Source organism: Microtus pennsylvanicus, chromosome 9 (genome assembly GCF_037038515.1).
Source record: "Microtus pennsylvanicus isolate mMicPen1 chromosome 9, mMicPen1.hap1, whole genome shotgun sequence".
Classification (NCBI taxonomy): domain Eukaryota; kingdom Metazoa; phylum Chordata; class Mammalia; order Rodentia; family Cricetidae; genus Microtus; species Microtus pennsylvanicus.
In genome coordinates, this window is record NC_134587.1 from 81313850 (window position 1) to 81338106 (window position 24257).

The window sequence follows — 24257 nt, forward strand, 5'->3', positions numbered from 1 at the left end:
GAATGTCACCATTAAAGTGACCCAGCATTTGTGTTCAGCTTTAGGGTAGTTAAAAGTCATAATTAGGAAGTGGATATACCAGTGCATATAAAAAGAAAACTAGCTACCAGAGAGAGTTCATAGAAGCAGACTACCAAAACAAACAAAATCTAGCAAAAGAATGTTTTGAAGGAAATTCACAGTTGAACAAATTAATAAAGGCATGTAAGCAGATTGAGTTAGAATATGTAAATTCTTTAAAACTAGAGAAATCGTTGTTATCTTAATATTGTTTATTAAAGAGGGTACATAATAAATATGAACTCCCAAATTACCAATTTTGAATAAAATCAAAGAAAAGAATTCTGTCATTATAGACCAAAAGGTGGTAGGTGATAAAATCAATTGGAAGGGCTTATTCTAGAGGCTTAAGAGAAAAATCTTTGAAATCTAAAGTGCTGTGATTTGTAAAAGTAAAAGGTAAGAAGCAATATTTGAACACATGGTAAAGTGATAAAGAGTTTGAGAATAGTACAATTCAGAACAGCCAATTTTTGTCCATTCAGGAAGGAATGGGGATACTGTATATATAGTGATGTACAGGGTGATCAAATTCCTGAATATCAAAGATGAGTAAAAATCTGTTTCCAGAGAAAAGAATAAGTTTTATATAAAAAGGAGCCTAACTGGCATCAAGCAATCTCACATTCTAGAGAAAAAAGATGGATAATATATAATCCAGTAGGCTATAGAGGCAATATCCCTGTAATCCGAGCATTTGGTAGGCCAAGGAGGACTTGCTTTACTTTTGCTGCTGCTTCTTTTTTTTCTTTCTTTCTTTTTTTTTTTTTTTGGTTTTTCGAGACAGGGTTTCTCTGTGGTTTTGGAGCCTGTCCTGGAACTAGCTCTTGTAGACCAGGCTGGTCTCGAACTCACTATTTTTTTGACTTTTCGAGGCAGGGTTTCCCTATAGCTTTGGTGCCTGTTCTGGAACTGGCTTTTGTAGACCAGGCTGGGCTTGAACTCACAGAGATCTGCCTGCCTCTGCCTCCCGAGTGCTGGGATTAAAGGTGTGCACCATCACCGCCTAGTCCGAGGACTTGCTTCTTTAAAGCTGTCTATATCTATATCCAGTTTATTAAAACAAAGCAAGCAAACAAAAAAAGAGGTGCAAGTTACAGTGGACTGGGACTGCAATTTAAGAATTGCTGTATTCAGCTAAGAGAGCAGGCTTTGTCTGAAGCAAACCATGGAAACAACATTTAACTCATAATAGATTAACTTTGTGTAAAGACAGACAAGAAGACTGTACAGTAGGTAGGCATGGTTGCATACACTTACAACCACAGTACTGTAGAGGTGAGTCAAGAAGATTCCTGTGAATCTGATGAGCATCATGTCACAAAGAACCAAAAATAGACAGACATGGAGGAAAGGATAAAAACATATTGACACTTTGTGGTGCTTTTTTGTTTGTTTTGGGTTTTTGTCTTTTGTTTTCCGAGACAAGATTTCTTTATGTATTTCTGGAATTCAGTATGTAGACCAGGCTGGCCTGTAACTCAGAGATCTTCCTGCCTCAGTCTCCTAAGTGCTGTGTTAAAAGGCATGTACCACTACTGCTTAGCTGTGAGGTATACCTACAAACACATACACAAACTAATCTCAGTATATAATTGAAAGGTAAAGTGGCTGATGCAGGAGGGTTGCTACAAGTTCAAGGGAAGACTGAGCTATTAGAATAAGACCATTAATCGAAATAAAAAAATCAGTAAAGTATTAGCAACTGCTAATATGTCAAAAGAATATTACACAATTGACTATTAAATTTAGTTCAGAAACACTCATGATTTGTTGCTAGGAAAAAAGTCATATCCATAGTGGTAGGTTAGATTTGAAGTCATTCCTAATGAAACAAAACAAAACAAAAATAGTCGACAACAATAAAGCCATTAGCCAGTGTCTTTTGTAGTGTAGAATGGAAATATTTCACAGACATTTCTGCCAAAATAGGAAACTAAAGAGGGACCGTCTCTACTACCAACCTCTTTATTTGGTTATCTTTGTTTGGAAACTTAGGACGAGGAATAATTGTAATGGCTAATAGTCAAGAAAAGAAGCTAAATCTGGCTTGCTTTACCAAACATATTGCATCACTTCTGTGACCAAAAGAATAAAAATGATCTGGGAATAGACTAAAACCATGTAAAAAATAAAACAGAGTGAAACGTGAGGGTTAATATATTGATCAGCATATATTTTAATTCAGTGAGAAAAGGATAGATGCAACTATCTATCCATGGAGAAAGAAAGGAATTGAGTTGTGACATATAACACAATGAATGTGAAGTTTAAAAACCTTAGGAAGAAAATTTAGTAGAGTGTTTCTGTTTTGTGTTTCCTAACATTGAAAATGTGTTAACTTGAAGTCTGGTAGAGAATTCAGATCTCATAAGATTTTCCATAGCTTTACTTTCAGGTGAGGTATTACAGTACATATCAAAAGATGTGATTGGACTGTTAGAATTGATTCTTGTTACTCTACCCTTCTGAAGGTTATTTCGAAGGTATTCAAAGACATTACTTTGTATTCTGTTTACGCCAGACTGCTATACCGCTCTAAATCGAGCTACTCGTACTGTTTTACTGTGGAAACCAGTTCCCTTCCAGGGATGTTAGCTGCAATTGATAACAGCTGTCACTTCTTTTACCCGAGGGTATGAAAGTGCCAGTGTGTCTAGCACATGTGAACCTTGCAAAAGTAGGAACAGACATTCAGCCCAGACTGAAGAGCCTGTTCAAGCAAAATTATTCAGCAGAAAGAATCATGAGCAGCTGGAAAAAATAATAAAATATAGTAGGTCTGCAGAAATATCTTCAGGTATGTTCCTTTTTTTATTTATTTTAATCCAAGGAATTCATCTTAAATTTGAAAAACTACACTAAAGCAAGTTTTAACAGTAGGCTTTCACAGAGTTCTGTCTTTGAAATGTTTTAATCATAGAAAAATGTAAACTGGAACTATTTTTTTGTTGCTTTGATCTCTTTATTATATCTACACATTAAAATTCTTCTAAAACAAATAATTGATAATATATGTGGAATTCCTAATTGAAATTTTGAAACTCTTACCTAAATAGGATTTGATATGAAATCTCATTACTTCCCTTTCTTAAAACATTTGCTGCATTATACCTGCGCTAAAGTGTGCATCCCTCTGTATAACAAATGTAGCCTCTGCCTTAAACTTTTTTTAGTGGTCCTGAATCAGAGCATTCCCATGGCTGCCATGTTAATTTTCAGCTTACCAGTCATCAGCTGTTATCTTTTCCGTATCACATCCATCTCCTTTTTGCCTGATTTTTTGTTGTTGTTTTTCTTTGTGTTCCTTTCATTCTTTTGTTGTTGTTTTGATTTGTTTTTGTTTTTCAAGGCAAGGTTTCTCTGCATCTTTGGAGCCTGTCCTGGAACTAGCTCTTGTAGACCAGGCTGGCCACCAACTCACAGAGATCCACCCGCTTCTTCCTCCCGAGCTACTACTGCCCAGCTCTTTTCATTCTTAAGTGAAATTTTAATTCTGGAATCTTGTGTTTGAATCTAAGTTTAACCAGCTTTCCCTTTCATTTCCATTCTTGTTTGTTATTTTCCATTATCTGAGTCACAGAATTTAGTATTAAATGACTTTAAATTTTTGTGTGCTTTGATAGCAACTACTTTTTATATTTTTACACTACATGTTGGTATAATACGTGATAGGTGGTATGCTTTCAGTAAGTGTTCATTGACTAGAGTCAATCACTGTCACCATTTTACTTTAAGTCAGTGTCAGAGCCCTCTCCAACAAAGTCAGCCAGGGTGTCTGGAAGCTGAGCCTAAAGAAATGTTGAGAGAAATTGAGGTAGAAAACACAGGATAGATTCGGGGGACTTCTAGCTTACTCTGGATAGCCAGCCCCGAGTTTATTTCAGAGCCTGCTTATATACAAAAGCAGAACAAAGCACAGCACAGTCGTTATCTAACCACAAGACCATTCCTGTCCTTGAACAAGCAGTTTCTTCTATCTGGATGTTCCCTAAGGTTTGGCATCAGCAGTATTCTTTCTACAAGCTAGTATGTTCTTTTCTCATGGGCAAAATGCTCTTTCCCATGGGCTTAGTCAGAGCTGTCTCACAGCCTTCAAGGATACTGGAGCAAGCAGAACAGGCAAGCTTGAACTCTGACTTTTGAGCTAGAATGGACTCATGATGGAAACTGAGTCACTTGTGGGTTCCCGTAAATCAGCACCTATATTTTACTGATTTTTTTAAAGAATAGGTACATTTCAAATACAGAGAGATTCATAGTCTTGCTTGTCTCCTTTGATGAAAAATTATGTCAGCTACCATTTGTTTTTATTACGAATTTTTGTTTTATAAATTTTTTTCCCATGCTATTTGAGTCTCATAATGCCATTGCTTTATTTCCATTTTGCAGTTGTAGAATCACAGGGAAAATACCTGTTTTCTTCCAGCACTGTTAAAAGACTGTCAATATGAAATTGACTTTCTTATAAAATTTGGAAAACAATACCCTTAACTTAGTATCTATTCTTTGGAATTCACCCCAAGGGAGCAGAAATGAGAAACAAAAATTGAGGGTTGAGTGTTGGCTGAACAGTCTAATTTCAGCTATGTATGAATAAAAATATAAAGGAAAACAAGGAGAGAAGAAATTGTGTCACTATTTGCAGTAGTTTTATAAACTATAATCTTATTTATGTTTCATAGTTGTTAGCTTTGTAATTGGAATAGAAACTTCACATGTGCTTGTATTTTGAAATGGGTTTCTCAAGCTTATATTGCTAGGAGTTAATAGCATTGAACTTTTTTTTTTTTGAAGATTTATTGCCTACTTATGTCCTATAGGCCAGTAGAGGGCACCAGATCTCATTACAGATGGTTGTGAGCCACCATGTGGTTGCTGGGAATTGAACTCAGGACCTCTGGAAGAGCAGTCAGTGCTCTTAACCTCTGAGCCACCACTCCAGCCCCCTAGCATTGAACTTTCAACTCTACAGGATTGTTTTTTTAAAAACAAAACAAAACATAACAATTCTATTGTACTGGGCCCAGCAAAATTTTTAAATTTCCATCTCTTTTCACTATTTTTTTACCCAACAGTGGTATTGCCAAAGAGTTGGGTGGGAGTTGAGAAAGGCCACAAAATTGAATGACTTCATAAAAATTTAGTATTCTTACTTACATTGAAGTTAGTATTCCTAATTTTATTGTTGTCAGTTTAAAAAAAAAATTGAGTTCAAGCATGGTGGCACATGGCGCTAATCCTAGTACTTGGAGGTCAGAGACAGGCGTATCTGTGTGAGTTGGAGGGCAGTTTTGTACACATATTGACTTGTCTACCAGCCAGGGACACATAGTAATAACCTGTCTCAAAAAATTATTGAATTTTGGTTAAATAAATATTTTGAGTGTAAAAACGTGCTAAATATGCTACTCCTTAATATTCTAAAAGACATGTTTTTCATTTATTGTGACCCTAAGATTCTCTGCATTGTTTATTGATGATGCTTATTGTGATTTGCTAGCTAGAGTGCAGCATTTATTGTTTTTATTGGATTATGGTTTCCTCTTCTCCCATGGGAATTATAGGCTCCTCCCCAAATGACAGTACTTCACTATGACTGTCATTTAGCTTATAGCAGAGTTTCTTTACTGAGATTACTTCCAATTTTTAAATAAAAGAATTATGCTTATGGATGTTTTGTTTAGGTACCACATGAGGTCCTTGAGGAAGTGAGTAGAGAGCATCAGATCTGGGACTGTAGTTTCTAGGTGGTTGTGAGCCACGTTGTGAGTGTTGAGACTCAAACATGGGTCCTCTGGTGTACCGGCACAGAATAAAGGCAATGCAGATATCAAAGAATATTTACCAGTTTATTGTTAAACTTACTGAACCAAAGTTCCAGCGTAGCACAGGTAGCGAGGAACAAAAGGGCCGAGCCGCCTCTCCGCGCACTCTTTATTGGCAGGGATTTGCCTGAGGCAAACCCCGCCCTCTAAAGGGAGCTGATTTAACCCCTTTATCTCCCCCTTTTGTCTAAATAAGACACAACTAAACCAAATATAACTATAACAATAATAACAAATGATAAATATAACAAACAATATTGAGAGCAAAAGTTTTGCTAAAGAGTAACTACAATTAAATAATCTTCAAATACATCAAAGATCTGAGAAGGGAGTAAATATTACTTAACAAAAAAGAGATATCCAAAATGTGTAACAAATGACAGAGACAACTGACTGCCTGGGCAATCACCCAAAATCTCGTTTGCAATGTTGAGTCAACCAACTTTGGCTAAGGCCTAACATAACTGACATACCATTCTCAAATGCAAGGAACTTTCTTAGGATTATCCTACCCTGTCTTGGCAAGATAAGACAATCCTGTTTATATCTTAGTCAGTAGTTGAGGTATGGGTTTTTCTTAACCCAAAGGCCAGTTCTGCCAGGAAGACAAGCTCCCAGTGGAGTGTCTTTGGTGCTCAACGTTCTCTCGGGAGTAGAGTGGTGTTTCCAGGAGTAAATTGTGTCTCAATGGCACATAATTTTAGGTTAGATTAAAGGCCATTTTCTACAGCTCTTCAAAGAGGCTGAAGATTATACTATCTATACTGAAAATAATCTCTATGTATCTAAAAAACCTGATTAACCTAAAAATAATATGACAAACATGTAATTCTCAATACCTATCTAATTTGAAAACTAAGGGAATAAACAATTGTGCAATGTATGAAGACAATGATCTTCACTTGTAAACAATGTCATTACTTATCAAATGTAAACAATGTTATTACATAAATAGGACCAGAGGTAGAAATGTACATTGTGATATGATAGATGTATCCATACAATATAAGCATACTCTTATACCAAAATAGAGGTAGGAACACTCACATTCAATATTCAATATATCAATATACAAGAAACAGTACCAACATACGGGAAATCTGGCCGCTCAGAATCTCAGCCGTTTCAGCGTGCGCCCAGAGAGACCGCTGCAGCGGCTCGGGGTGCAAGAGACTCCAATTCGGGGCCGGTTCTCGGCAAAGCCCCACGTTGGGCGCCAGATGTACCGGCACAGAATAAAGGCAATGCAGATATCAAAGAATATTTACCAGTTTATTGTTAAACTTACTGAACCAAAGTTCCAGCGTAGCACAGGTAGCGAGGAACAAAAGGGCCGAGCCGCCTCTCCGCGCACTCTTTATTGGCAGGGATTTGCCTGAGGCAAACCCCGCCCTCTAAAGGGAGCTGATTTAACCCCTTTACTCTGGAAGATCTAGTGCTTACTCTTAACCACTGCATCATCTCTCCTGCCCTTTTGACGAGTCTGTTTGCAGATAAGGCATAAACTGTTCCTTGTAATGACATGTCACTGTAGGCAAACATTTTAAATTTATTTTTCTCAATCACATACTATAAAGGCTGTCTTTACAACACATAGGCATATTATGTTCCTCCTGTTTCTGTCCTTTCCTACAGCGTGTGCTAAAATACTAGACCAAGCTAGCAAATCTAACAGAAATGCATGTGATGAAGTGCCAGGTAACACTCTGCTTAATTCTGGTGTCTATGTTTGTTACCTTTCTATTTTGAATCTAAAATTCTTATATTATCCTAAATTTTTTGTTTGGTTGGTTTTGTTTTATTAGGGTCTCTATACAGAGCCCTGGCTGTCCTGGAGCTTTTTGTATAGACCAGGGTGGCCTTGAACTTGAGAATCACCTCCCTCTGCTTCCTGAGTGCTGGAATTAAAACCATGTGCTACCAGACCCAACTTTTTTTGTTTTTTAGTTTTATGTGTGTGGGTTCTTTGCCTTACATGTATTTCTGTGAGTTGAATGCCTGGGGCTGGACCTACTTATTAGCCACCATGTGGGTCCTGGGAACTGAACCTGAGTCCTCCTAGAACATCTAGTACTCTTAAATGTTGAGTCATCTTTCCAACCTTTCAATTTCTTTTCTTTTTTGGATTTAACTTAGTGTGTGTATGTTACTGAACTTATAAAGATAAGAAACTCATATTCTACAGTCTTTTACTTAGAATTTACTGTTGCGAAAACTGGGTACCTTTCTTGTTTTGTTAACGTGAAATCTAGCAAACACATCTGTAAAAGTGATAGAAACTGTTTTTGTAATAGTGTTTGAAACTTATTTGTTTCATGTATCTGAAATAGCAAAAAGCATTAATTTTTTTTGTAAGTAGATACAGCTGTTTTTATATCATAGGTATTTTTTTGCTACCTGTCAATATCTGAAAAGAAAAATCAAAAAAAATCCAACTATGATGGGCATAGACTATAATTAATAAAGATCTTAGAAATTTAGAAGTATTCCAAAATGCTATTTTAACTCCAAAATACATATTTATATTAGATACAGTTTTATATGAATTACAATTAAAAAGTATTTTACCCCCTATTGCAGCAGTAATGAGAGGGTTTTTTTATTTAATGTGATTCATATGATTTACAATTATAAAAACATTTTAGCTCCTCCTGCAGCAATATATGAATGGAAAGTAAAGTCCTATTTGAGTCCTTAGGGGTTTCTAAAGAAAGCTAAACATAGGTGAGAGCATCGGCTGAGCTGTTAAAGGCTTGGTTCATAACCAAAATGTCAAGCAAAACAAGGACCCAGACCTGACAAATATACTAGATGTAAAGTAATAGAATCTAAATTCTGTTGACAGAGATTAAGGAGATTTTTTTTAGCATTAATTTTAGTTTAGGAGGAAAGACTGACGTGAAATTTAAAACTTCTAACAGCATAAAAAATGAGATGAAGGTTATAATTAGGAATAATTTTGTCATAGAATAATCCTTTTTATCTTACCAAACTGTTTAGCCATTACTTTAAACCTTTGAAAGAAACATTTTAAAGATTAAACTCTGATTATTTTGCCATATGTGGATTGAACATTTACATAACCAGTAGTACCCTAGTCTGGATTTTCCTTCCTTGAAATAGAGATGTCTTGGTTTTCATTCCTATTTTAATTAGTGTTACTATTATTTTGATATATCCCATGTGAATATATTAAGCTATGAAACTGAGGAGAACTTTAATCTATCACCTTTAAAAAAGCCCAACCATCTTAAGGAAAGATTGGCTAGCTTGCATGTCTTTTACCTTGTGGAAATGAACACTTGCTTGTGTAACTTAGCCAATTAGTGCAGAGCTTATTCTTTTTCATTAGAATACATTATTTCTGCATTATCTTATCCCTGTCTGCAAAAATGATTACATCTTCATGTTCTTTGCATGCTTTTTAAAAAGCGACATATATTGAAACTCAGCATTTTTTATTTTTCTTAGAATCATTATTTTTGAAGAAAATATTTAACTAGATACTTGCAAGTTCTACTGTTGTTCTAGAAAGATTACAGAATTTTGCAGTTAGAAGAACCACTTGGGTGTGAGCTGTTTTTGTTTTTGTTACTAGAGAGAACACACAATTTCTTATTTGTCTCCTGAAGAAAGTTTAAGGCTAAGCATATTATTCAAAGGCCCTGGGACTGGTTTCCATCACTACATACCCCACAAAAAGAGTATGACTTTAAAAATGTTGTCATCAGTTTATGGGACAGTATTTTAGCTAAATAATAAAGCGATATGGAGTATCTGTAAAACTAGCAACTGTAGTTGGGCACCTTCTGCTCTGATTTGAACCAGTTATATAAATATGACATTGTAGTGAAATTGACCAGTTATGGCATAATTGTACAGTGTCATGCTGTAATATATTTTTTCCCAATATTAATAAACAGGTTTCCTATTTCTTAAATGAAGTTTGTATTACCAAAATAAACCAAACATATGTTAATCTAGCTTATTGCATTCAAGTGCTTATAGATTTCAGTGATTAGTCCCATGAGGTATATACAATTTTTCAGGTTGTTTTCAGCCAGTTTTTGGCTATGTAGCCCAAGCTGCTAGTTTTAACTTGCAGCCCTTCCTTATGTTCTACATTGCTGGGTAGGCTATACCTCGTCTGGTCAATTTTTTTTATTGAGATTAATTTAATATTAATTTTAATTCATAATTGATATTCTATGTGGCATCAGATATTGCTGTTATTGAATTTAAATATTTTAATACATACTATTTATTTCGATACTTTAGGATTATTTTCTAAAGTCCTGAAATAGAATTATGTTCAATTAAATCTTGGAAAATGATACAGATTAATAGGAGTTAATATGAAGGTATTTTATTGTTGTTTTCTTGATCTTTTTTTATCTTCCAGAAACTGGAAGTGATTTTTCCATGTTTGAAGCTTTACGGGATACTATTTACTCTGAAGTAGCTACATTAATTTCTCAAAATGAGTCTCGTCCACATTTTCTTATTGAACTTTTCCATGAGCTGCAACTACTTAATACAGACTACTTGAGACAGAGGGCTTTATATGCATTGCAGGTATATGGTACCTCATATTCTATGAGTTTACTCCATGCTTATCCATGGTAACTTTCTTAAGTGAGGCACATCCTTGCTTTCTATGCCATTAGATTTGTTCTCTGCTTTTTGCACCATTTTATTTTAAACTTCTTATATCTTTACATGCATTTTCTGTGATATATATATATATATATATGCCTTTTATTTAATCTATGAAAAGTACTTTATTTTCCATCTCCTTTGAATTTTAAATTTGTAACATAAATTTGGAGTTAAACATATATATATATGTGTGTGTGTGTGTGTTTTATATAAATGTCTTCATTTCCTTATTTAGGATATTGTATCCAGACATATTTCTGAAAGTGATGAAAAAGAAGGAGAAAATATAAAGTCTGTGAATTCTGGTACTTGGGTAGCATCAAACTCAGAACTTACTCCAAGTGAAAGCCTTGCTACTACTGATGATGTAAGCCAATATGATATGTTAAATGTGGACCTACTGTCAATGTATAATAAACAAAAGTTGAAGTTAGATTATATAGTTGATATTGAGCTTTAACAAATGATAAATTAAGAATCCTGCAATAGCTGGGCAGTGGTGGCCCACACCTTTAATTCCAGCACTCCGGAGGCAGAGGTAGACAGATCTCTGTGAGTTCACAGAAGCCTGGCAGCCTGGTCTACACAGTTAGTTACAAGACAGTCAGGGCTGTTACACAGAGAAATCCTGTGTCAAAACAACAACAAAAAACTAAAAGAACCCTGCAATAGCCACACATATCTTTAATGGGTATTTAATAAGTCTTTGTTGTGTTCTTGAGAACATTTAGTAGGTCAAATACCAATCAGATCACAGAAAAACCTGGACAAAAGAAAATCATTAAAAAAATGATAAATGTAATTTAATGTATTCTACTTAGAACAAATTTTTTAATCAAGTATAAAAAACATAGAAAATGGTAGGTCACTATTATATGCCAGATACTTGGGAGTGGCCTATTTACAGGTTCAGGCACTGATTCTTACCTCTACGTCAGTCCAAAAATGGCGATCCTGCCTCCGGGAATCTCAGAATAAGACTGTGACTGAGAACTGTCTCCTTCTGTTTTATAATTCTCTCTAGTTCTGGGATTAAGGGCATGCATCACTACTGCCTGGTTTCTGTGGCAAGCTAGAGTGGCTACTTGGATAAAAGGTGGGTGGTACTTGCTGCCTGGATATAAGGCTGGCTAGTGGGGTTGTTTTACTCTTCTGATCCCTCAGACAAGTTTTATTTATTAAAATACAAATGAAATGCCACTACAAATGAGATACATATAGTAAGGATCTAGAGATAAAGTGTCAATTAGAATGTAAAGATAATTTGAAATGTTAACTATCAATTTATAATTTTTAATGAGAGTTGGCTTTCTTATTTTTATTTATCAAGGAAGTTCTCCAAAATTACTTAATATTTTAATGTTTTAATAATGGGTTTTATTGTGGTCTTGTCTGGGAAGATTACTCATGCAACTTCTTAGTACCCTTTTTTGGTATATGGTTTTATGGAAATAAGAGTTTCTGTGTTAGATGGAATATTTAGTGCTTTCAATGGAATATTTAGTGATTTTTGTTTAACTTAGGAAACTTTCGAGAAGAACTTTGAAAGAGAAACACACAAAATAAGTGAACAAAACGATGCTGATAATGTGAGTGTCATGTCTATATCTTCCAACTTTGAGCCTTTTGCAACAGATGATTTAGGTAAGCAGAGCTTTCTTGATAATCTTGCATATGACTTTAAGATTATCTCTTTGCAGTCTTTGAGCTGTTGACTAAGGAAATAACTAGGATGAACACACAAAAAAATCCATCAGTCTAAATTCATGACTCTTGTTTATTCCTTGACCTGGGGCAAATTATCTACTCTCTATAGGTATGCAAATGCTGAAGAAGTAGGACCCATGTCTACTTTGCTATATTCTTGGGAAAAACATTGACCTTTCAAATATTTTGCTTTTTAAATGAAACTTTATTTTTCCTTAAGGAGAAAGATCATCTACTTAGTTATTGAGGAAAATCCATGGTTTCTCCAAACGTGTTTTCAATAAAAATGTGAAGCTAATAGTTTGAGATAAAAACTCAAATTTTATAACAATCCTTTTACTTAATTGGTTATGCAATCTGAAGCAATAAGCTACTTAAGTGCTGTCATTGTAGGGTCATTTAAGGATTAAATAAATAGCTGCTGATGATGTACATGAAGTGCCTCAGTAGTACAGTAAAGGGAAATTCTTTCAAAGCTAATTCTGGGCTGGAGAGATGGCTCAGCAGTTAAGAGCACCTATATCAGGTGGCTCACTACTGCTGTAGAACTACAGGTGCCTGTAACTCCAAGGGGATCAGTACCTTTTCCTGGTCTCAATGAGCTACCCACACACATGTGACATTCTCTTACACAGGCATGTATATATCCATACACATATAAAAATAGGTCTTTAAAAAACTGATTTTACTTCCTTGTGTTCAGATTTTTATATTTTTGAGAGTATGGGAAAAGATTTGCTTTTACATATTCTAGGAATATTTCTGTTCCAAATTCAGGTAACACCGTGATTCACTTGGATCAAGCATTAGCCAGAATGAGAGAATATGAACGCATGAAGACTGAGACTGAAAGTAACTCAAATATGAGATGTACTTGCAGGGTTATTGAGGATGAAGATGGTGCTGCTGCCACTACCACAGTCAGTAATTTAGAAGGTGTGTTTTTAGAGTGATCAGAAGTAATAATCAAAAGTTGCATATAAAAGCTAAAGCTAGCTGGACATAGCTGTAATCACAGAACTCAAGAGGTTGTAGCAGGAGGATTAAATCTAGTATTGGCTACATTGCAAATTCAGGACTAGTCTGAACTATGTACTTGCCATTCTGTATTTACAAAAAAAAGTTAAAACCCTTTTTATTTAATACTAGTGGTTTTATTACTGCTTTCTTTTTAGAATAAAATTATTATAACATTCTATAAGATGTTATATAAATGTGTATATATCTATGTTTGTCATTGACATTTGCTGATGCATCATTTTTCTTAAAAAGTAGAAACTCCCATTATTGAGAATCACGTTTCGTCACAACCTGTAAGTGACGTTTCTGCTGTCCCGTGTCCTAGAATAGATACTCAACAACTGGACCGCCAAATTAAAGCAATTATGAAAGAAGTCATTCCCTTTTTGAAGGTAAACAATTTTTAAAAATAAACCAGTGTATATAATTGCTAACAGTGTCTATATAATACGTACTTGTAAATAATGCTTTTAACAGGGCAAAGGAAAAAATGTACAAGTGAAATTTGGTTGGGTGTAGTAGTGTTGCATAAATAGGCAGAATTCTGAGATCGAGGCCAACTATACATAGTGAGTTGTAGGCTAGTTGAAGAAGTGAATTGCTTTTTGAAATTGCATCTTATGTTTTCATCTAAAATAAGGATTTTAAAATTGTACTCTTCATCTAAAGTAAAAATTTTAAATGTTGGAAATGAAAATGTAGTTTGCATTTCACCCAGATATGGAAAACTATAAAATATACTGTCATAGGCTCATTTTACTTTTTTTAAAAAGTTTTTTCCCTTACAGTATATTCTCATTATTTGTACTCATCTTCTCCTAGATCCTTTCCACCCATCCATGCCCCCTCTTATTTCTCTTCAGAAAACAGGCAGATAAACAAACCAGAATAGAATAAAACAAACAGAAAGCAGAAAAAAATTCCGAGAGGTACACAAACACACGGCGGGGAGGAGGGGGGCACTAAAACAGAAAAACAGACTAAGCAAAAGAACAGTAAGGTTAAAGAAACAATGCTCAAAGCATTATAAGATGTTTGTTAGATATATTTGGTCTATAATGCTATTTAACTCAGATGTGCCTATTTTTTATCAAAATGATCTGTCTTTGGTAAGGTATGATATTAAAGTCACCCACTGTTGTTTTGGGTTTAATCTGTGTTTGGAGAGCTGATTCAGTGGTTAAGAGAATTTGCTTCTTTTACTGAGGACCCAAGTTGGGTTCCTAGCACTCAGCGTGTTGTTTCACAAGTAAGTACAATTCCAGGGGCTCTCCCGCCATCTTCTGGCTTCAGACACTGGAACAAGTGTGGTACACACACATGCACTCAGGCCCCTACACATACTCATACAGTTTTAAAGAAGGAAAGTCAGAAAAGGGATGGCATGAGGAAGCTTTCCAGGTGGTAGAATAATTTTTGAATATTTTTCTCTAAATGATTACAATATTGGAAAAGTGATTTAGTTAATGGTATTTTTTAATGTAAGGTATCTTTTTAATATGTTGTCTATGTTGACTTGTTAGAAACCAAGCATGGTGGTACATACCTGTAGTCCCAGTAGTCAGTAGGCTGAAGTACATACCTGTAGTCCCAGTAGTCAGTAGGCTGAAGCAAGAGTGTCAAGAGTCAAAGGTCAGCTTGAGCTATGTAATGAGACACCATCTTAAGAAATCACTTGCAGGGCTGGAGAGATGGCTCAGTGGTTGAGAGCATTGCCTGCTCTTCCGGGGGTCCTGAGTTCAATTCCCGGCGGCCACATGGTGGCTCACAGCCATCTGTGGAGAGGTCTGGCACCCTCTTCTGGCCTTCGGGCATGCGGACAGAATGTTGTATACATGATAAGTAAATAAATATTAAAAAAAATAAAGCAGTAGCTTAAACTTTAAGAAAAAAAAAATCACTTGCAGGGGCTGGAGAGATGGCTCAGTGGTTAAGAGCATTGTCTCGACTTCCAAAGGTCCTGAGTTCAATTCCCAGCAACCACATGGTGGCTCACAACCATCTGTAATGAGGTCTGGTGCCCTCTTCAGGCATGCACACAGACAGAATATTGTATGCATAATAAATAAATAAATAAATAAATATTTAAAAAAAAGAAATCACTTGCAGAAAGGAACTGCCTTGGCACATGAGCTTATTTATGTTTTATGTACTTAGGTCAATCTTTGTTTTCATGTAGTTTGGACACCTCCTTGTTAGTAGAAGAGTGGAATTTGACATGGAAAAATGGTGACGGGATCAGCTTAAATGAATTAATAGCAGAAAAGGAGATGAGAACCTTGAAAGTACTTGTTACAGGTCTGCTCTAGACTGACCTTGAGAAGCTAATCAGGCTAAGGTTTATTTCATAATTCACATATAGTTTAGGGTTAGTATATAGCCATGGTTGGCCTAGAACTAAAAACCACCACCTCCTGCCTCCCCCTCCAAGTGCTAGAATCACACACATGCCACCACACTGTTTTTTTCACAAGGTTTCTAAGGTGCAGTTAAGAAGAGACATGCTCTATGTGTTATTTTAAAGAAGTTAGGAAGACATCTCATAATATTTAGAGGCAGTTTTAATTATTGGTATGGGTACAGGTATTGCTGGTGTAGTTACTAGCAACTGTTAGGAGGACACCATGACTGTGGCAAGAGAAAAAGCATTTAATTGAGAACTTGCTTACAGTTCCAGAGGAATAGTTCATTAGCATGATGGCTGGCATAGCAAGGGTGGCTGGAGTTGTTGAGAGTTATTAGCAGTAGGCAGAGAAAGATTGGACCTGGCATGAGCTTTTGAGACCTGAAAGCCCTATCCTGAGTAACACCCATTCTCTAGCAAGACTGCACTTCCTAAACCTTCTAATCCTAAACAAGCAATCTACTCCAAGGTGGCTAAGATTCAACTCTATGAGCCTCTGGAAGCCATTCTTATTTGAAACACCATAGACATAACAGAGAGGAAATTAGATAGAAGGTTGGTAAGATTGTAAACATGGTTGAAATTATGAACTATAATCAGGAAGACAGACAAGTTGCAAGGTCAGCATGCATAATTCTCCTTAGTACAGATAGGAAGTGATAGGAAGTATTGGAATAGAAAATTTCTTTATTGGTCATTTTCTAGTGTATGGGTTAAAATCCCCAAACCTTTCAGTGTATATACTGTAGAGACTTACCAGTATCTCTGGAAAATGAGAAACTATGCAAGAGAAACAAATTTCAAATTGTGTAGATTAATACTTTTTCAGTAATAGATGAGTTTATATCCTAACCTACTAGGGTTTTTCTTAGGAGCACATGGATGAAGTGTGTTCTTCTCAACTTCTCACTTCAGTAAGACGTATGGTTTTGACCCTTACCCAACAAAACGATGAGAGCAAAGAGTTTGTCAAGTTCTTTCATAAACAACTAGGAAGTATATTACAGGTAAGAGTTTATTTTTGCTTGTTACCTCCATACCATTTGGTTAGGGTTCTGTTGTCATTCTCTGATATTATACAACTTACTCAAGAATCCATTGTAATATTCATTTTGGAGGCATCGTAATATTATCTCTTTACTTAGTTAATAATTTAAGAGGACTTTCTGTATTTTAATTCAATATGGCCATCTCTGAGAATTATCCTAACTCCAAGAATATTTTATTGGTTTAAAGGAGCTGGAGAAAAGACCTAGCTGTTAAGAGCATTTGCTGCTCTTTTAGAAGATCTGGGTTTGATTCTCAGCACCCATGTCAGGTCACTCAAAACTGCCTGTGACTCCAGCTTCAGGGGCTTAGGAATTAGCCACTCTCTTTTTTTGTTTTGTTTTGTTTTGTTTTGTTTTACGCATCTGTACATACTTGGCATATCCTCATAGGTACATAGACGTGAAGAAAAATGTTTTAATCTGTTTTTTTTATCTACAACATTTTTTAATTGATATTTATTGAGCTCTACATTTTTATCTGCTCCCCTCCCCACTTCAGTCCTCCCCTAAGGTCCCCATACTCCCAATTTACTCAGGAGATCTTGTCTTTTTATACTTTCTACTTCCCATGTAGATTATATCTATGTAAGTCTCTCTTAGTGTCCGCATTGTTGTCGACGTTCTCTGGGATTGTGGTTTGTAGGCTGGCTTTCTTTGCTTTATGTTTAAAAACCACCTATGAGTCAGTACATGTGATAATTATCTTTCTGTGTCTGGGTTACCTCACTCAAAATAATGTTTTCTAGCTTCATCCATTTGCCTGCAAAATTCAGCCTGTCGTTATTTTTTTCTGCTGTATAGTACTCCATTGTGTAAATGTACTACATTTTCCTTATTCATTCTTCGATCGAGGGGCATTTAGGTTGCTTCCAGGTTCTGGCTATGACAAACAAAGCTGCTATGAACATATTTGAGCACATGTCCTTGTGGCACGATTGGGCATCCTTTGGATATATACCCAAACATGCTATTATTGGGTCTTGAGGAAGGTTGTTTCCTAATTTTCTGAGAAATCGCCACATTGACATCCAAAGGGGTTGTACCAGCTTGCATTCTTACCAGCAATGCAGAAGTGTTCCCTTTTCCCCACATCCTCTCCAGCATAAGTTGTCCTCAGTGTTTTTGACCTTGGCCATTCTTACGGTGTAAGATTGTTGTGGGAGCTGCGGGCCTGCTTTTCGTCCTGCCTGGCTCCCGCATGGCTAGCTTTACACCAGAAATAACAGCACACAGACTGTATTCTTTTAAACACTGCTTGGCCCATTATATCTAGCCTCTTTTCGGCTAACTCTCGCACCTGGACTAGCCCATATCTAATAATGTGTTTAGCACCCAAGGTGCGCTTACCGGGAAGATTCTAGCCTACATTTACCTGGGTCTGAGCTTCATTGCGTGTGCCTCAGAGAGCAGAGCTATCGAGTCTGAGCTCACTTCCTCTTCCTCCCAGCATTCTGTTCTGTTTACTCCACCCACCTATGTTCTAAGCTATGAGGCCAAGCAGTTTATTACTTAACCAATGAAATCAACAGATTGATATATGACACTCCCACATCATAAGATGGAATCTCAGAGTTGTTTTGATTTGAATTTCTCTGATGATGTTGAACATTTCCTTAAGTGTCTTTCATCCATTTTAGATTCCTCTGTTGAGAGTTCTCTGTTTAGGTCTGTACTCCATTTTTTTATTGGATTATGTGATCTTTTGGTGTCCAATTTCTTGAGTTCTTTGTATATTTTGGAGATCAAACCTCTGATGTGGGGATAGTGAAGAGCTTTCCCATTCTGTAGGCTGTTGTTTTGTCTTGTTGACCGTGTCCTTTGCTTTATAGAAGTTTTTCAGTTTCAGGAGGTCCCATTTATTAATTGTTTATCTCGGGGTCTGCTGGGGTTCTATTTAGGAAGTAGTTTCCTGTGCCAATGTGTTCAAGTGTACTTCCCACTTTCTCTTCTATAAGGTTCAGTGTGGCTGGCTTTATGTCGAGGTCTTTGATGCATTTGGACTTGAGTTTTGTGTATGGTAATAGATATGGGTCTATTTTTATTTTTCTACGTGTTGATATCCAGTTATGCCAGCACCACTTGTTAAATATGCTTTCTTTTTTTCATTTGATAAGTTTTGCTTCTTTATAAAAGATCAGGTGCTCGAAGGTGTGTGGATTGATATCCAGGTCTTCTATTGGTTCCATTGGTCCTCCTAGCTGTTCTTTTTTTTTTTTTAATTGAAAATATCCACCTCCTCCCCTCCGCTTCCCCCCATTTCCCCTTCCCCTCCCTCTCCAGTTCAAGGAGCAGTCAGGGTTCCCTACCATATGGGAAGTCCAAGGTCCTCCCTGCTCCCCCAGGTCCAGGAATGTGAGCATCCAGACAGACTAGGCTTCCATAAAGACCGTCCATGCAGTAGAATCAAAACCTTATACCAATATCAGGCTGTTTTCAGTAGCTCTGTACTGTAGCTCTGTAGTAGAGTTTGAAGTCAGGGACTGTGATGCCACCAGAAGTTTTTTTATTACACAGGATTGTTTTGGCTATCCTGGGTTTTTTGCTTTTCCAAATGAAGTTGAGTACCAGTCTATCAAGGTCTTTGAAGAATTTTGCTGGGATTTTAATGGGCATTGCATTGAATCTGTAGATTGCTTTTTGGTAAGATTGCCATTTTTATTATGTTAATTCTGCCTACCCAAGAACATGGGAGATCTTTCCACTTTCTGGTGTCTTCTTCTGTAGTAATATGGGCGGCAGCGGGACTATGTCCCCAAAACCCCAGCCGCCTGCCCCGCTCGGCTAGCTTATGCCCCGAAATAATTACACAGACACTGTATTCATTTAATCACTGCTTGGCCCTTAGCTCTAGCCCTTACTGGCTAATTCTGACATCCCAATCAACCGATCTCTAACAATCTGTGAGCACCGGTCTTACCGGGAAGATTCTAGCCTAAGTCCATCCTGGGTCTGAGCTTCATAGCGTGCGTCTTCCCTGGAGCAGGTAGCATGGCGTCTCTCTGAAGGCGTCTGCTCTGGAGAGGAGAGCTGTCAAGTCTGACCTCACTTCCTCTTCCTCCCGGCATTCTGTTCTGTTTACTCCTCCCACCTAAGGGTGGGCCTATCCAATGGGCCTAGCAGTTTCTTTATTGCTTAGCCAATGAAATCAACAGATTGATATATGACACTCCCACATCATTCTTCAATTTCTTTCTTCAAAGATTTAAAGTTGTCATACAAGTCTTCCACTTGTTTCGTTAGAGTTACTCCAAGATATTTTATGCTATTTGTGACTATTGTGAAGGGTGTTGATTGATTCTCTGGTTTCTTCCCTAGCCCTTTTATCATCTGTGTACAGGAGGGCTACTGATTTTTTTTTTTTGAGTTAATCTTGTATCCTGCTACACCTGCTGAAAGTGTTTATGTGTTGTAGAAGTTCCTTGGTAGAATTTTTGGGATCACTTATATAAACTATCATATCATCAGCAAATAGTGAGAGTTTGACTTCTTTTCCATTTTGTATCCCCTGATCTCCATTTGGTGTCTTATTGCTCTAGCTAGGACTTTAATAATTATATTGAATACATATGGAGAGAATGGACAACCTTGTCTTGTTCCTGATTTCAGTGGAATCGCTGGGAGTTTCTCTCCATTTAGTTTGATGTTGGCTGTTGGCTTGCTGTATATTGCCTTAATTATGTTTAGGTATGTATTCCTGCTCTCTCCAAGACCTTTATTATAAAGGGATGTTGTATTTTGTCAGATGCTTTTTCAGCATCTAATGAGATGATCATGTGGTGTTTATTTTTCAGCTTGTTTATATAGTGGATTACGTTCACAGATTTTCGTATGTTGAACCATTACCACATCTCTGGGATGAAGCCAACTTGGTCATGGTGAATGATGGTTCTGATGTGTTCTTGGATTCGATTTGCTAGTATTTTGTTTAGTATTTTTGCATCAATGTTCATGAGTGAGATTGGTCTGTAATTCTCTTAGTATTGTCTTTCTGTGGTTTGGATATCAGGGTAATTGTAGCCTCATAAAAAGAGTTTGGCAACGTTCCCTCTGTTTCTTTTGTGTGGAATAATTTGAGGAGTATTGGTATTAGTTCTTTGAAAGTCTTGTAAAATTCTGAGCTGAAACCATCTGATCCTGGCCTTTTTTTGGTTGGGAGACTTTTGATGACTGTTTCTATTTCTTTAGCAGTTATAGGTCTGTTTAATTTGACTAAATGGTCTTGATTTAATTTTGGTAAGTGATATTTATCCAGAAAGTTGTCCATTTCCTTTTAAGTTTTCCAATTTTATGGAGTACAGGTTTTCAAAATATGGCCTGATGATCCTCTGTATTTCCTCTGTGTCTGTTGTTATGTCCCCCTTTTCATTTCTGATTTTGTTAATTTGTATATTCTCTCTCTGCCTTTTGGTTAGTTGGATAAAGGTTTGTCTATTCTGTTTTTTCTCAAAGAACCCACTCTTGGTCTCATTGATTCTTTGTATTATTTTCTTTGTTTCTATTTTGTTGATTTCAGCTCTCAATTTGATTATTTCCTGCCTTCTAGTTCTCTTAGGTGAGTTTGTTTCTTTTTGTTCAAATGTTCTGTTAATTCTCTAATGTGAGATTTTTCTAGCTTCTTTATGTAGGCATTTAGTGCTATGAACTTGCCTTTTAACACTGCTTTCATTGTGCCCCATAAATTTGGGTATGTTGTGTGGTCATTTTCGTTGAATTTTAGGAAGTCTTTAATTTCCTGCTTTATTTCTTCCTTGACCCATTGATGATTCAGGTGAGCATTGTTTAATTTCTATGTGTTTGTGGGTTTTCTGGGGTTAGTATTGCTGTTGACTTCTAGTTTTAAAGCATGGTGATCTGATAAGGTGCATTGGGTTATTCTAATTATTTTGTATTTGTTGAGGTTTGTTTTGTTACCAAGTATGTGGTCAATTTTTGAGAAGGTTCCATGAGGTGCTGAGAAGAAGGTATATTCTTTTCTGTTTGGTTGGAATATTCTATAGATGTCTGTTAAGTCCATTTGAGTCATAACATCTGTTAGTTCTCTTATTTCTCTGTTCATTTTTTGTCTGATTGACCTGTCCGGTGGTAAGAGGGGAGTGTTGAAGTCTCCCTCTATTAGTGTGTGGGGTTTAATGTATGATTCAAGCTGTAGAAGTGTTTCTTTGACATATGAGGGTGCCCTTGTATTTGGGGCATAGATGTTCAGTATTGAAATTTCCTCTTGATGGATTTTTCCTGTGACTAATACGAAATGTCCTTCTTTGTCTCTTTTGACTGATTTTAGCTTGAAGTCTATTTTGTTAGATATTAGGATAGCTGTACCCATTTGTTCTTAGGTCCATTTGATTGGTCTATTTTTTCCCCAACCTTTTACTCTGAGATGATGTCTGTCTTTGAGGTAAAGATGTGTTTCTTGTATGCAGAAGAGGGATGGATTCTGTTTTCATATCCAGTCTGTTAGCCTGTGCCTTTTTATAGGTTAGTTGGGTCCATTTACATTAAGGGATATTAATGACCAGTGGTTGCTCTCTCCTGTTAATTTAGTTTTCATTGTTGGTCATATTAATTTGTTCAGTTTTTTCTTCTTCGGGATTTGCTGTAATGAGATCATCAATTGTCTATGTTTTTGTTGATGTAGCCATCTTCCTTGGGTTGGAGTTTTCCTTCTAGTATTTTGTGTAGGCCTGGGTTTGTGGCTAGGTATTGGTGAAATCTAGATTTTTCATGGAATATCTTGTTTTGTCCTTGTATGGTGATCAACAGTTTTGCTGGGTATAGTAGTCTAGAATGGCATCCGTGGTCTCTTAATGTCTGCATAATGCTTGACCATGACCTTCTGACTTTCATTGCCTCCACTTAGAAGTCAGGTGTAATTCTGATAGGTCTACCTTTATATTAGTTGGCCTTTTTCTTTTGCAGCTCTTAATATTCTTTCTTTACTCTGTATGTTTAGTGTTTTGATTATTATTTGGCGAGAGGACTTTTTTTTTTTGGATCCAGTCTATTTGGTGTTCTGTAAGCTTCTTGTATCTTCATAGGGTTATCTTTCTTTAGGTAGGGCAAGTTTTCTTCTATGATTTTGTTAAATAAATTTTCTGTGCCTTTGAGTTGAACTTCTTCTCTTTCTTCTATACCTGTTATTCTAAGATTTGGCCTTTTTATGGTGTCCCATATTTCATGGATATTTTGTGTTAAGCTTTTGTTAGATTTAATGTTTTCTTTAACTGATGAGTATTTCCTCTATCGTATCTTCACCACTTGAGATTCTCTCTTCCATTTCTTGTATTCTGCTGTTCATGCTTACTTTGTGGTTCCTGATCTTTTTCTCATGATTTCTGCTTCTATAATTCCATAGGCTTGTGTTTTCTTTATTGTTTCTATTTCACTTTTCAAGTTCATGAATAGTTTCTTTTATATGTTTGATTTCTTTTTCTTGGTTTTCTTTAAGTGATTTGCTGATACCTTCCTTTTTCCCCCCCTCCATTTCTTTAAGGGGATTTCTCATTTCATCTTTAAGAATTTCAAACATTCTCTTGAGGCTATTTTTTAGATCATTTTTTTTCTGGTTTATCCATATTTGGTTGTTCAGGTCTTGCTTTTATAGGGTCTTTAGGTTTTACTGGTATTTTGTTGCTCTTTGTGGTATAATGTGTGATTTTATCTTTTCACTCATCTTTTCCTCTAATAGGTGTGGTTGGGGCTGTCTGAGGTTCTGTTGAATAATCTTCTAGGTGCCGGTGAATCCAAAGCTCAGATGGTTGTTCCTCGTGGTACAGTCAGTGTCACAGTTCTAGTTACCCTGTTGGTTATTCCTGTTCCTGGAGATAGCTCAGTGCTCCTGTGCTTTGGTCTGCTCCCTTGGAGTTTGCTGTCTTAGGCCTACGTTGGCCTAGGCTGCTGGCTTTGATCTGTTTTTGTAAATCCTGGTCTGGATCCCCTCCCACAGAAGTCCCTGGCTTGGAGTTGGACCTGTTCTGGTGGAGATTGCTGACTCTGGATCTGGTCTCTGGATTAGTCCTGATCCACCAATGTTCTGGGTCTGGTTGGCTCCCAGGGCTGGATTTGCTCCTGGCTTCTGCTCCCAGTGGAGCTTGTTTCCTCAGGCCCACTCGGTCCTAGGAATCTCGTTCAGTTCCACTCCTGTGGAATTTGTTCTTTAATCTGGTTTGATATTCTACCATGTGAATAGTTTAAGACTGAAAGAAAAGCATGCTCTGATTTAATTTTAAATAATGAGAAATTTTAGAAGCTAGAAACCAGCCTCTAATTAGAGAAACTTTTTAGAATATGAATAACCTTGCTTATATCATAAAAGTAACTGTTAGTATGTGTTTGATTATTGGCATTTCACTCTCCTTATCTGTTCTATTTGGAGCCTTTGAAGCTCCTCTAGTCTAGATATTCATAACAGCTGAAGGTTACCGTGAACTGTGTCCATGCCACTATGACAAAACAGAACTTATAATGAACCTATTTGTTTTATACCTGTTATCTGACTTCCTTTATTTCCTTCCCTCCCACACTGTCTAACCT

At 36.5% G+C, this 24257-nt stretch overlaps 1 protein-coding gene across 35 annotated transcripts in view; it reads left to right on the forward strand.

Moving 5' to 3' along the window:
• Nucleotides 1-24257, forward strand: part of Pcm1 (pericentriolar material 1) — a 97026-nt gene that overhangs the window by 60387 nt on the left and 12382 nt on the right. For 11 of the 35 annotated variants that reach the window (XM_075986589.1, XM_075986599.1, XM_075986583.1 and 8 more), the window contains 8 exons: nucleotides 2696-2860; nucleotides 7524-7586; nucleotides 10291-10463; nucleotides 10783-10914; nucleotides 12071-12191; nucleotides 13032-13190; nucleotides 13527-13666; nucleotides 16551-16685. In XM_075986589.1, the coding sequence (XP_075842704.1) occupies nucleotides 2696-2860; nucleotides 7524-7586; nucleotides 10291-10463; nucleotides 10783-10914; nucleotides 12071-12191; nucleotides 13032-13190; nucleotides 13527-13666; nucleotides 16551-16685 (1088 nt within the window). The remainder of the gene's footprint in view (nucleotides 1-2695; nucleotides 2861-7523; nucleotides 7587-10290; nucleotides 10464-10782; nucleotides 10915-12070; nucleotides 12192-13031; nucleotides 13191-13526; nucleotides 13667-16550; nucleotides 16686-24257) is intronic. The other 24 variants (XM_075986610.1, XM_075986616.1, XM_075986620.1 and 21 more) reach the window with 6 other exon arrangements.